Consider the following 13,632-nt stretch of genomic DNA (forward strand, 5'->3'; position numbering starts at 1 on the left):
CCCCAACTCTAACTCTACCCGTAACCCCATTTTCTTAGCGAGGCATTTTTCCCCAGTGGGTGTTTGAGCTCATTAAACATACTAAGTAGGGCTGCAACGATTAGTCGACGTAATTGGCGACGTCGACTATAAAAAGTTGTCAATGTGAAATTTCATTGTCGATGCATCGTTACATAGATGCCGTTTAAGGGAGCAATCTTCATATTAGGAACATTTCTGGTTGTTTATTTCTAACTGCAATGCACTACAGGAAGTGCTGGGGGCATTATTGCTTCCACTGTCTGCCATGACTGCTTGACTGAGAGACTACTCCCGAAGAAGAAACAGTCATGCAAGAAGTTAAAGTCAAGTTATTTAAATCACTTAATACACTTTTGAGCGGTTTTGAGGTGAGAAATCAATTTAGTAGAATTTGAATATTGGCAGTTTTACCAAAATTGATGGCGAATCTAAAATGTGTGTTTTTGGGGTAGGCGCGAGGTTAGCGGTGCCAACCAGCCGGCCGGTCACGCCCACAGAGCCCTCTGGTCCCAGTTACTCAGACCTCTGGTCCCAGTTACTCAGACCACTGCAGCAGCAACAACAGAAGAAAGGCAGTGTTTCCTATTCGTTCATTTATTTGTGGCGGCCCTCCACAAAATCAACCTCTGACCGCCACATACTGATTTTCGGGGGGTTTTTGTTTGTTTTACTAGGCCTATTTAAAACCTTATTTGATTGCAGATCAGCGCTGTAGTGGATTCGTGCAGTACATCCTCTCACTCGTCTCTCTCTCTATCTGTCCAACAAAAATGCTGGCAATGTCGGAGACCCAGCTTTAAAAAAGTTATTAGTAACGAGTAATGGTTTAAAGTACATCAAGGAACATCTGGCTCCTGATGCGTTATTGCCTAAAACCTAGAAGCACTTTTGAAAAATAAACTACAGCAGTAGTTCCTTTATTGCTCTAAATAGACATTACATTGTTAGTGTACAGTTGTGGTTATAGTACTTGCTTTTATTTTATATAGTTCCAAAGCAAAAATCTAAATCTACAGCTAAAAGTTTTAAAGTTTGTATAAATCACTGAATTATAGGAGGAGCCTACGCTGTCTTGTCTTCTTCCCTGGTTTCCCCCTGGCGTTGATACTGGGGTTCTTTCTGAATAGTAAACCTTGTTCACTTAATGGTAACGTTAGCTAGTTAGGCTGTGTGTTGGAGATCAGTAATTCACTTGAAAGATATTTAATTAGTTAAATGGTTTAATTAGGGTTAGGGGGTGACAAAAATAATTGTGACAAGTCGACTAGTTGAATAAATAATTACCAAAATTAGTCGACTATGAAAATAGTCATTAGTTGCAGCCCTACTGCCAAGAGCTGAGACACAGAGTCCCCTCATAGCCTGTCATTGACTATATACAATCAGAGTATAGGCAGAGCAGTAAAAGCTGCATACCCATTGTATTAGCTAGGTTGTCAAACAACATTCAGGAAGGGGGAAGCAGGTGCCACCAGTGTTTGTCTTCCTGGGTGTTTATCATCTCAGCTCTTTCCCCTGTTCGAGCGTTTAAGCCCCCAGAGATCAAAACATTTCCCATAGTTTTATAAATGGTTAACTTCCTCCTCAAGAATTAAAAAAAAAAAATGTCTGGGTTGTAGTAGGGGGATTCTGATGTACTGTATGTACACTGCTCAAAAAATAAAATAAAGGGAACACTTAAACAACACAATGTACAGTAAGGAAAATAAGTATTGGAACACACTGCTATTTTGCAAGTTCTCCCACTTAGAAATCATGGAGGGGTCTGAAATTGTCATCGTAGGTGCATGTCCACTGTGAGAGACATAATCTAAAAAAAAAAAAAAAAATCCAGAAATCACAATGTATGATTTTTTAACTATTTATTTGTATGATACAGCTGCAAATAAGTATTTGAACACCTGAGAAAATCAATGTTAATATTTGGTACAGTAGCCTTTGTTTGCAATTACAGAGGTCAAACGTTTCCTGTAGTTTTTCACTGCACACACTGCAGGAGGGATTTTGGCCCACTCCTCCACACAGATCTTCTCTAGATCAGTCAGGTTTCTGGGCTGTCGCTGAGAAACACGGAGTTTGAGCTCCCTCCAAAGATTCTCTATTGGGTTTAGGTCTGGAGACTGTCTAGGCCACGCCAGAACCTTGATATGCTTCTTACAGAGCCACTCCTGGGTTATCCTGGCTGTGTGCTTCGGGTCATTGTCACGTTGGAAGACCCGGCCTCGACCCATCTTCAATGCTCTAACTGAGGGAAGGAGGTTGTTCCCCAAAATCTCGCAATACATGGCCCCGGTCATCCTCTCCTTAATACAGTGCAGTCGCCCTGTCCCATGTGCAGAAAAACACCCCCAAAGCATGATGTTACCCCCCCATGCTTCACAGTAGGGATGGTGTTCTTGGGATGGTACTCATCATTCTTCTTCCTCCAAACACGGTTAGTGGAATTATGACCAAAAAGTTCTATTTTGGTCTCATCTGACCACATGACTTTCTCCCATGACTCCTCTGGATCATCCAAATGGTCATTGGCAAACTGAAGACGGGCCTTGACATGTGCTGGTTTAAGCAGGGGAACCTTCCGTGCCATGCATGATTTCAAACCATGACGTCTTAGTGTATTACCAACAGTAACCTTGGAAACGGTGGTCTCAGCTCTTTTCAGGTCATTGACCAGCTCCTCACGAGTAGTTCTGGGCTGATTTCTCACCTTTCTTAGGATCATTGAGACCCCACAGATCTTGCATGGAGTCCCAGTCCGAGGGAGATTGACAGTCATGTTTAGCTTCTTCCATTTTCTAATGATTGCTCCAACAGTGGACCTTTTTTCACCAAGCTGCTTGGCAATTTCCCCGTAGCCCTTTCCAGCCTTGTGGAGGTGTACAATTTTGTCTCTAGTGTCTTTGGACAGCTCTTTGGTCTTGGCCATGTTAGTAGTTGGATTCTTACTGATTGTATGGGGTGGACAGGTATCTTTATGCAGCTAACGACCTCAAACAGGTGCATCTAATTTAGGATAATAAATGGAGTGGAGGTGGACATTTTGAAGGCAGACTAACAGGTCTTTGAGAGTCAGAATTCTAGCTGATAGACAGGTGTTCAAATACTTATTTGCAGCTGTATCATACAATAGTTAAAAAATCATACATTGTGATTTCTGGATTTTCTTTTTTAGATTATGTCTCTCACAGTGGACATGCACCTACGATGACAATTTCAGTGGGAGAACTTGCAAAATAGCAGGGTGTTCAAATACTTATTTTCCTCACTGTAACTCCAAGTCAATCACACTCCTGTGAAATCAAACTGTCCACTTAGGAAGCAACACTGATTGACAATCAGTTTCACATGCTGTTGTGCAAATGGAATAGACAACAGGTGGAAATTATAGGCAATTAGCAAGACACCCCCAATAAAGGAGTGGTTCTGCAGGTGGTGACCACAGACCACTTCTCAGTTCCTATGCTTCCTGGCTGATGTTTTGGTCACTTTTGAATGCTGGCGGTGCTTTCACTCTAGTGGTAGCATGAGACAGAGTCTACAACCCACACAAGTGGCTCAGGTAGTGCAGCTCATCCAGGATGGCACATCAATGCGAGCTGTGGCAAGAAGGTTTGCTGTGTCTGTCAGCGTAGCGTCCAGAGCACGGAGGCGCTACCAGGAGACAGGCCAGTACATCAGGAGACGTGGAGGAGGCCGTAGGAGGGCAACAACCCAGCAGCAGGACCGCTACCTCCGCCTTTGTGCAAGGAGGAGCAGGAGGAGCACTGCCAGAGCCCTGCAAAATGACCTCCAGCAGGCCACAAACGTGCATGTGTCTGCTCAAACGGTCAGAAACAGACTCCATGAGGGTGGTATGAGCGCCCGATGTCCACAGGTGGGGGTTGTGCTTACAGCCCAACACCGTGCAGGACGTTTGGCATTTGCCAGAGAACACCAAGATTGGCAAATTCGCCACTGGCGCCCTGTGCTGTTGACAGATGAAAGCAGGTTCACACTGAGCACATGTGACAGACGTGACAGAGTCTGGAGACGATGTTCTGCTGCCTGCAACATCCTCCAGCATGACCGGTTTGGCGGTGGGTCAGTATTGGTGTGGGGTGGCATTTCTTTGGGGGGCCGCACAGCCCTCCATGTGCTCGCCAGAGGTAGCCTGACTGCCATTAGGTACCGAGATGAGATCCTCAGACCCCTTGTGAGACCATATGCTGGTGCGGCTGGCCCTGGGTTCCTCCTAATGCGACAATGCTAGACCTCATGTGGCTGGAGTGTGTCAGCAGTTCCTGCAAGAGGAAGGCATTGATGCTATGGACTGGCCCGCCCGTTCCCCAGACCTGAATCCAATTGAGCACATCTGGGACATCATGTCTCGCTCCATCCACCAACGCCACGTGGGTTGGCGGATGCTTTAGTCCAGGTCTGGGAGGAGATCCCTCAGGAGACCATCCGCAACCTCATCAGGAGCATGCCCAGGCGTTGTAGGGAGGTCATACAGGCACGTGGAGGCCACACACACTACTGAGCCTCATTTTGACTTGTTTTGAGGACATTACATCAAAGTTGGATCGGCCTGTAGTGTGGTTTTCCACTTTGATTTTGAGTGTGACTCCAAATCCAGACCTCCATGGGTTGATAAATTTGATTTCCATTGATAATTTGTGAGTGAGTCTGTTGTCAGCACATTCAACTATATAAAGAAAGGAGTATTTAATGAGAGTATTTCATTCATTCAGATCTAGGATGTGTTATTTTAGTGTTCCCTTTATTTTTTTGAGCAGTGTAGTTTGTACACATAGGGACATGTTACTCAGCACAAAGCATCTTTTTGTTAATTGAGCCATATCTAATATGTCTTTTTTAATAACTGATAGACTGGCTCAGTTCTGATTTATACCATATAATCATGCCTCCTGAATCTCTGTCTTGATTGTGGGATTTTTTGTTGATGGAATAATCATCTCAGATTAACTGTGAGGACAACCAGTGACAACATGTGAATTTCTACTTTTTTTAAACCAAACACTGATGATCTCAGACCTTGAATGTTCTAACATGTTATTATAAACCTTTTTACCTCCAAGTGTGATCTGTTCAAAAATAAGACACCAAAAATAATAAAATAATTTTTTTTTTTTAAATGTAAAAAGAGGAAAAGAACATAAAGTGAATTAATAAAATATTAAACTTTGACTGAATCCATGTAAATCTGTGTAGCATTTGTGAGAAAAATATTTTAGAGATTGTTAGATTATTTGGAAATAAGTTTGTATTTAACTTTGGAAATAGGTTTTGAGAGACAGCAGCAGTGATAAAATCAGTAGCCATTCTCTTACAATAGACATCTGTAGAGTTGAGATTTTAACAGACAAATGGGTGACACTACAGGGACCATAGGAAACATCCTTTGCTATTTACATAAATTTGCACGTCTCTTCATGTCATCTCAGGAAGATCCAAGAAGTGTATGCTAAAACTCCAGATGTGACTACCATTTGTTGTTGTTGTCTTTGTACCTGAGGGTATTTAAATGAGAAAAAATGTCTTATGTGAGGAGAGTATCTTGTAGACTCTCTGTAGCCATGTATAAAGAATTGATTCATCACATCTTTGACTCCGTATTTCTTCTTTGGGAAGAAATTTTCTTTCACACATTCGTTATTTGTTTTTTTTGTTTCAAAACCAGAACTGAAAAATATTGATTTTGATATTTAATGTATCCAATTTGTGTAGCTTTGCGTCTTGCACTTGATAAATGTGCAGCAAATACACATGGACAATGGCGGTGCCTTATTTAATGTACTGAAGATTAGCTTGCATCAGTGGGTTTTTAGTTAGAAAAACACAAAGCTCAAAGATGTTGTACAGTGTTTTTTTGTTTTTTCCGATTTGGTTTTGAAACCAAATAATCAAGACCTTCCATCTTTGGAGTGGTCAAGGAATAGGATTTCTGGTCTGTCTCAAAATACTGTTTGTTTTCCTTTTGCAGTTTTGCTGGTGATAGCTGGGGGATATTTAATTGTTTCATAATGTGTAGACCTCATGATACAGCTGTTGGCATTCAAGGAAGGTTAATTTTTTGGATACCCAAAGTAATCCAAGCTACGGATTTTACTTTCTTTTAGCGGGGATGGAGATCAGTTGAGTCACTTCTCAGTATCCAAGAAGAGCATGTGCGTTTTTTTTTTTACAAAACCAGTAATTAGCAAATGTTTATGGTATGATAAATATCGCTGCAACTCCATTGAATATTCAAAATTGTACTATTAAAGCAAATACACCACAGACTCTTTCACCCGTTTGCAGCCAGGACTTCTTGTGTTGTCCTCTCTCTATTCCTAGACCGTGGTCACAGAGTCTGGATTTGGTCTTGGATTAGATCTGCATCTGCTTTGTCTCAGTGAAGAGCTATCTCCCAATTATATTCATGGTTTAGGGCGAGATATCAATTGGATTCAATAGGTCCAGTGTTCCAGAATGGAATGTTTTGTTAATCATTTTATCTCAGGCCCTATCCCCACACTTGACTCCTTTACCTCCACGGCTGGCTGTAGTCTGCCTGTAAAACTTATTGCCTTGGTTTCATAGACAATTTTAATTTGTTCTGGAACCGCTCATCCCTCTTTAGATCTGACGGAGTTCATCCAAACAGAGTAGGCAGCCACATGTTGGCTGTTAACATTCAGCACACTGCATAGTGCGCTCCACGTGACTGACTGTTTATTCCACACACACCATCTCCATGGATGGTCATTCTCACTCACTCGACAGCTGCACAATTAAGCCCCGCTTCCCAACGCTAGCTCCCCCTACCGGCCGCTCTTGTCTCTCACCCCGACAAACTGTTGTAGTTCTAATCACCATGATGTTCGCAATATTCAGGCTATTATCTCCAGTAGGGAGTGCAGGGCAAATAATGTTTGTCAGAGAAAGTCTCACCTGGTTCCTGTCCCTCTTAAATGCCAACACCATATTGATGAGCTTGGCCATGAAGAAAAAGAAAAAAAAAGGATGGCTCTGTTAAACATCAGGGCACTTACTAATAAGACTTTCTCTATTAATGACCTTATTTGTGAGGAAAACTTTATTTTCTTAACAGAAACCTGGCTTGGCCCCGATGGCGCTTCCCGTTTATCCAAGGCATCTCCTCCTAATTACAACTTTATTCATACCATAAGTGATGGGAAGAAGGGAGGAGGGCTGGCAGCAGTTTTTTCCAGATACCTTCAAATGTAAGCATTTGTAAAACTTGGCAGTTTCTCATCTTTTGAATATCAGGCAATCTTACTCAATAACGATTCTTCCATCTTACTAATCACTATCAGAACTAATGTCTATATGTTTTATTAATTATGATAGAATTCTCATCTCTGGGGACCTAAATTTGCATGTTGACAATGTCTCTGGTAGCGAGGCTAAGGACCTTTTACAGCTTTTACTCTCCTTTGATTTTATTCAGCATGTCGTTGAGCCAACACACAAATGTGGCCACACCCTAGATTTGGTAATGTCTGAACAATACCATTGATAGAATTGTTGATACTGGTTTATCAGATCACTACTGTTTGTTTAACATGACTGTTTCTTACCCTGCTAAAATCAGAGAATAACATGATTATTAAAAGATGCATCTTTATCAGCCTTTGAATGTGCAAAACACCTGCACTCCCTACCCTTCTCTGCTGTTAGCTCAGTGCATGATAAAGTGAAGCATTTCAATCTCAAACTACACTCGGCCCTCAAAATTGCTGCCCCTCTGAAAACCAAGAAGAAATGCTAGTCCATTGTTATTCCTTGGAAGAATGAACATACACAATGCTGAAGAGGGAGTGCCATAGAGCAGAGGTAGTGGGGAGAAAGAGCAGTCTCACAGTCCATGGAGACGCTTCAAAAGCTCTGTAGCTGTTTATAACAAAGCTCCGTAAATGTAAATGCTCCGTATTTGTATAGCGCCTTTCTAGTCTTTTCGACCACTCAAAGCGCTTTTACACTACATGTGCATTTACTCACATTTATACACTGAGCCTAAGTGCTCAAACAGAAACTATCATTCACACACATTCATTCACTGCTGGAACAGCCACCAGGGGCACTTCGGGGTTCAGTATCTTGCCCAAGGACACTTCGACATGCAGCCTGGAGGAGTCGGGGATTGAACCGCCGACCTTCCGATTAACATGCAACAGCCCCTGCGTTGTGCAAGACAAGCCTATTTGTCTGGCCTCATCAACAAAAACAGGAACAACCCAAAAGTTCAAGCTAATCGTCGCATAAATCCCCCCAGTCTCTTGCCCAGCTATGTCCAATGTTAGTTAAAATGTGATGAGTTTGCATAATTTTTTAATAATAATCAACATCCAAACTGGAATTATTAATAATACTATTACCTCAAGTAGCCAAACCCTCAACACCTCTCGGGTTAACTTTGATTCTTGCAGAATCAGTGGAGCAGAGCTCCATAAAATCCATCATGCAGATGAAATCATCTACCTGCCCCTTAAATACAGTCAATATCCTCAATGTGAGCTCTGATTGAAAATCTACAAGGATTTCCACTTTTATGCAGACGACACACAGCTTTATTATAAACCCTGACAGAATTGTCAAGTCTTACCTATAGTTGATTGATAGTCAAACACATGGTAGCTCCACTTTAATTTTTAGAAGCTGCAGAGGTGCAGTTTCTCTTCACTCTATTCACATACATGCATACATGTACTCATGTACACAGTGCGATGAAGTATAGTGCAAAGGATGCTGGAATAAATAAGTATAAGTAAGTATTTTGTGCAGGGGTTATGACTTGAGGTAGGTGGATTGGTATACAGTATATACAATATGACAATATAACAGTATGAACAGCTCTGAAATAGAGAATGGTTAATAAATAATAAGTGGTAACCAGTAAACAAGTGGCTGATTAGAGAGAATTACTGGGTTATTGCACAGGAATTGTATATGTTTGTGACATGGATTTATTTCAATATTGAGTAATGCAGTATGATAATCAAATGTATTTCGGCATCAGTGTGGGGCAAGGAAAACAACTGAGACGATTCACAGACTGTGCAGACAGTCACAGCTTGTCTGTAATGTTAGATTCAGCTGTTTTCTCACTCATACGTGGCTGTTAAATAAACAGAAAATATGAAACGGCCGAACATTAGATGACGGTGTAACGTGACATTACCATGACAGCAGCTGGGCAGAAAATACATTTTAACGGACTACGTGTACTCGTGCTGATAATGTCCTGTGCTTGTGTTCATGCTGCTTCACGTATTCGTGGACAGCAGTTGTGCTGCAGTGAAGCTATTTCCAGTTCACAGAGCACCACGTTGTTGAGTGTCTGTCTGAAATACTCCCAAACTTTAGACGGTCGAAGGCACGGTCTTGTAGCTGGAGGTTTCCGCGGGAATCCCACTAACACCAGATGCAGCGACGCTTCGACGCATGTATTGCGAGTCGACGTATTTAAGTAATCGACGTCTCACCCCAGCCCTAGAGGCATCGAATCTGCAGAGAAGGTGATTGGCTGCAATCTTTCATCACTTCAGGCAATCAGAAAGATTGCAGCTGACTCCTCCCACCCCAGCCACAAACGGTTTCAGACTCTCCCCTCTTGCAAGAGGCTGCGGTCCATCAGGACGAAAAACCTCTCGCCACAAAAACAGCTTCTACTCGTCTGCAGCTAGACTCATCAAAAAGGCCCGGGCCCCCCACTGACACTCCCTCCCCTTTCAAATAATAAAATCGTCTCTGCACGTGTAAATATCACATCATGTCATGTCATGCACGAAACTGGCACAACTAAGCCAAAACTTTCTAAAACTAAATGGAGGACAAGACCAAGTCTGTACGGGAAAAGAGTGTTCTCAAAAACCTGGGTGTTCTTATTGACTCTGAGTTAAAATGTGATTTAAAATTCAACAGTGATCCTTTTTTTTTTTTTTTATTAGTTACAGCCTACCTTGCCTTGGAAGATGCCAAAAAGTTGTTACATGCTTTTGTTTTTAATGCACTAATTCAAATGCAGCAGCAAGAGTTTCAACCAGAATGAGAGAACACATCACTCCAGTTTTAGCTGCTCTCCACTGGCACTCCTGCAGCATTTAGAATTGATTTTAAAGCTATTTTATTTGATTTAGTTTTCATGGTTTAGCACTTTATCATCTATCTGACCTTTTATCTGATTATATTCCAACTCGCTCTCTCAGGTCCTCTGATGCTTGTCTGCTTAATGTTCCAAGAATGAACAGTAAAAAATCTCTGGTGCATTCTGTTATTATGCACCAGTGGCTTGGAACAAACTCCCAATACAAACAAGAGAAGCTTGATTCCACACATTTTTATTTATGTATTCATTTCATATTATAGTCCTCTCTGCTACCCTTTCAGTTTTAATACTTGTGTTTTGTGCTTGTGGCTTATGTACATGTTGCTGTATTGTATTATTTATTTATTTATTTACTTATTTTTTGCTTGAGCTTCATTTTATGTATGAAAGATGCGGTACAATAATAATAATAATAATAATGATAATAATAATACACCTTTTATACTTTGATATACTCCTCCTAGCGGCGTTAACCAGATCCACCTCGAATTTGGGGAGAAAAGTCTTAAGACAATACATTATTCGCCATGAACCAGGAAGTTGTTGTAACTTCAGTGTATATTGTCCAATCTACTTGCAGCTTTTCATGTGGAATTTCAACTGGACCTATCCAGTTCCATCTCAACTTAATGTTACTTTCCAATTCCAGTAAATGTTACCCCCAAATGCCCCGCACCTTCACTGGAAGATATTGATTGTGAATGAAATTCTATATGTATCGGAGAGTTTGTTTACCTCATCAGCCTCAGCAACTTGACAGATGACTTCACCGGTTGCTGGATTGATCGTAGGGAAAGTTTTTCCACTCACTGCATCCTGCCACTGGTTGTTGACAAACAGCTGGAAAATAAAAATGTATGGAATTAGGTATGTGTCAATAAAACAAAACTTCTAAAATACTTAGGGGTGTACTCACTTTTGTCAAATTTACACTGTTATACAAGCTGTACACTCACTACTTTACATTGTAGCAAAGTGTCATTTCTTTAGTGTTGTCACATGAAAAGATAGAATCAAATATTTACAAAAATGTGAGGGGTGTACTCACTTTTGTGAAATACTGTATGTACTACTCCTAGCAGGTTGGTCACATCCACCTCAAAACTTGTGTGTTTTTGTGTAACGGCTTGTTGTAACTTGACTGTACATGATCAAATCTGTACCAAACTTTACATGTTTGATCAGAATCCCACCCTGAACACATCTACATGCTAATGTTCCCCCACCATCATAGCACCACCTGCTGGCAACAGGAAGTGACCTTCAACGAAGTCCTCCTTTATTGGAAAATGATTTATAAACACAACTTTATTCCACATAGTAGTCCCATGTGGAATAATGGGTGTATCTTGGTTAAAGGAAAATCTTTATGTCATTGTGATTGGGTAGAGAGAGGTGTCTGGTCTATTTTACATTTGATGGATTCAAGGAGGAATTTTTTGTAGTACAATGTATTCATTAAAACATTTAATGTGAAGTGTAGAAAGAAACAATTCTCTCTGGTAATTAAGACAACCCCACAGGCAATGGTGAACTTGGTTAGAGGCATGTTGCCTTATGAGGTATTTGTAGGTAGTTGAACTGGAATTTAAGAAGAGAATATATGCAAACAACATTTTAAGGGGCGTCCTCTGAACCTTTCCCCTTAACAATTAAAAAGAAAAAAATATCCTAAAGAAATTATAAGGACATTAAGAACAAGATACCTCATTCTTCCTATCTCACCAAAAGCTAAAGAATTATATTCATCCTTGTAATGTGTTTCTGAAACAAAGATTTAACATTGATAAGAATAATTGTACTTTTTGTGATGCGGATATGGAAACTTTGAAGCATTTGGTTTTTTTTGCTTGTAATTATATTTTGGGTTTCAGTTCAAAAGTAGATATCAGAAAAAGACTCAAGTAACAACGTTAGAGTACTGCTATATTTAATTTGGAGGATAAAAATTTGAAACTTGATGTATAATAACTTAATTAGTATGGCTAAACAATTTATCCACAAGTGTAGATCAAGACCTCCGGTTTTGGTTTTTATGAAGGAGTTAATTCTGTATAAGAAAGTTTTGAAATGTATAAAAACAAAACAAGCCTTGAATGTTCTCAAAATCATACACATACTGATTACCGACTCTGTGTGTGTTATTTATTTATTATTTGTATTCGCTTAAGTGGGATTGATACTGTGTGTACTTGTTCCCAATATAAATTTGTAATGGCTTGATTCTGATTATTAAATAAAGGTTTAAAAAAAAAAAAAAAATCGGCAGCTGCGAAGTGGAAGCTAACTTCGGGGGCGTCTTGATCTATAATATTTAAGGATAGGTTTGCTGACGCAGCAGAGCACAGTCTGTAAACACTGAAATGGCCAATCCATCACGTTATATTATTAAAATGACATGAACGCACTGGTAATAATTAACATTAAACCTCACAGTGTAAACTTCTCGTCCTCTTAGGATTTCGCAATAGGTGTCTGGACTGCTTACAAACGGAGTCCTTCCTGACTTTCTTGTCTCCTCAGTGCTTTTTAACAAACCATGCAGCAGCACTCCGTAACATTATCAGGAAGTGGCGAAACAAAGTTGGTGCGTCTGGATTCTGGACCTCAGCTCTTACGTTGCACGTTTTCACTGTGGTCTTAGCAGCAGCACGGGTGGTCGTATATTACCTGTGGCGCAGTGACAGACCTGTACCTCTGGTAGGCTACTTTCCATTGTTGAAACAGGTCGTTGTGTTTTGCAGCGCTATAACACTTTTGTTGGATAATCGGACATTACGTAAGCACATGTGATAACGTTACCTTGTTATAGTGGATCTCGGGCTGGGGGTTGGGTGCTGGGATGGTGGCTGCAGAGTAATGGCACCCTGAGAGTCGGCCCAGTCTAGGAAAGGCCCTGTGAGAAAACACGGTCCGGAGCATGATGCTGCTTCTTGCACGGCAAACGCGACAGAAACAACTTGTGGCAGCGCAGCCTACGTTTATGCAGCCTGGGCAGAGCGTGACCTGTGGACCTACAGTTATTGTACGTCAGCTGGTCACGTGACTCGCAACTGCAGCCTGTAGACCAAGGTGCGCCAGGGGGCGTAATGTGAGTCTCCAGTTAAACCCTTAAAACCACAATAGGTCAATGGAGGGCCATGACGTTGCTATTGGATCTAGGTTAAAGTTCATTCGAAAACGTCATTTGGAGATTTTCATTTGTGGCAAATCCGGAACTTGGAAGGGGATTTTAGGGAAAAGCAGGGGCGTTTCCAGGCTCTTGAAACACTGGGGGGCTTAGCCTAGCCCAGAAATCTTTCATGTTTTCATGTTCTCAACTCTTCATTTGCTGCTTTATGGTGGATTTTTCTGCGCCAATTTATTGAGGAAATGTCTTTATTTACATAAAAGGAAACAGAAAATTCAGGTGACAAACATTTTGTATTGCTGTCAGATATGTTTCTCCTGTATCAACTTTTCCCACTTAATTTCATCCCTGCTGAGTCAACACACATGCA

General features: G+C 41.0%; 1 protein-coding gene across 1 annotated transcript in view; it reads right to left on the reverse strand.

The window, feature by feature from the left end:
* The window catches only part of LOC119896906 (aldehyde dehydrogenase, mitochondrial-like), a 37,954-nt gene extending 24,803 nt beyond the window's left edge, over window positions 1-13,151 (reverse strand). Inside the window, exons 1-2 of the mRNA XM_038710328.1 lie at window positions 12,935-13,151; window positions 10,868-10,972 (exon numbers count right to left, since the gene is read on the reverse strand). Of these exons, the coding sequence (XP_038566256.1) occupies window positions 10,868-10,972; window positions 12,935-13,054 (225 nt within the window). The 5' untranslated portion in view covers window positions 13,055-13,151. The remainder of the gene's footprint in view (window positions 1-10,867; window positions 10,973-12,934) is intronic.
* Window positions 13,152-13,632: the final 481 nt, after the last annotated feature.

Source organism: Micropterus salmoides, unplaced genomic scaffold, assembly GCF_014851395.1.
Source record: "Micropterus salmoides isolate LMB-PRFRI ecotype aquatic unplaced genomic scaffold, ASM1485139v1 Ms_hic_scaffold_11, whole genome shotgun sequence".
In the NCBI taxonomy this organism is placed as follows: Eukaryota; Metazoa; Chordata; class Actinopteri; order Centrarchiformes; family Centrarchidae; genus Micropterus; species Micropterus salmoides.